This window comes from Mycetomoellerius zeteki, unplaced genomic scaffold, assembly GCF_001594055.1.
Source record: "Mycetomoellerius zeteki isolate Tzet28-1 unplaced genomic scaffold, Tzet1.0 scaffold766, whole genome shotgun sequence".
Taxonomy (NCBI): domain Eukaryota; kingdom Metazoa; phylum Arthropoda; class Insecta; order Hymenoptera; family Formicidae; genus Mycetomoellerius; species Mycetomoellerius zeteki.
The window spans coordinates 32,002-32,636 of record NW_017257793.1 but is presented as its reverse complement, the minus strand read 5'-3'; the positions used below and the strand labels follow the sequence as shown (position 1 = coordinate 32,636).

Genomic DNA, 635 nt, shown 5'->3' with positions numbered 1-635 from the left:
ATGGATTTTATTGGAAGACGATACTATAAAGTCAACATGTTTCTTTTGTGTAGTCTTGGCTTATGGCCATCTCAGACAACAAAGTGCATACAAATTAAACCTATATTCTTCTATACTCTACTGTGCTCCTTTTTATTTGTACAGGTGACTTAATCCTTTTTATTTATATATTTCATGCAAAATAAAATTAACTTTATTTAATAATTTGGAATTTTGTTATTATTACAGCTTTGTACATTAATTACATCAAAGTATAATTCGAATATGATCCTTAAATTTCTTCTTCATTTTTTGCCTACTTTCATCTTTACTGTGAAGTACAATGCTTATTATATTAATTCTAAAAAAGTGAGTTGCACAGCATACGCAGTGATTTAATTGTCACAATGGTTTAATTTTCTCAACTTCAAATTTCTAATAAAAAATTCATCTTTGCTTTATAGTTTTATTTGACAAAAAGATCATAGATAAAGAAATATACATACAAGTACTTAAAATTTTACTTTAATTATGCATGTAGTTAAAAAATACAAAAAAGCTCTTTACAATAAAAAAATTTTTATTATTACATTGTAATAACATACATATATATATATATATATATATATTTGTACACTGAAAGAAAAGATTGGCTG

The 635-nt window shown here is 23.9% G+C and overlaps 1 protein-coding gene across 1 annotated transcript in view; it reads left to right on the top strand.

Moving 5' to 3' along the window:
• Positions 1 to 635, top strand: part of LOC108729567 (uncharacterized) — a 16,246-nt gene continuing 15,611 nt past the window's right edge. The window contains exon 1 of the mRNA XM_018458739.1: positions 1 to 144. Within this exon, the coding sequence (XP_018314241.1) occupies positions 1 to 144 (144 nt within the window). The remainder of the gene's footprint in view (positions 145 to 635) is intronic.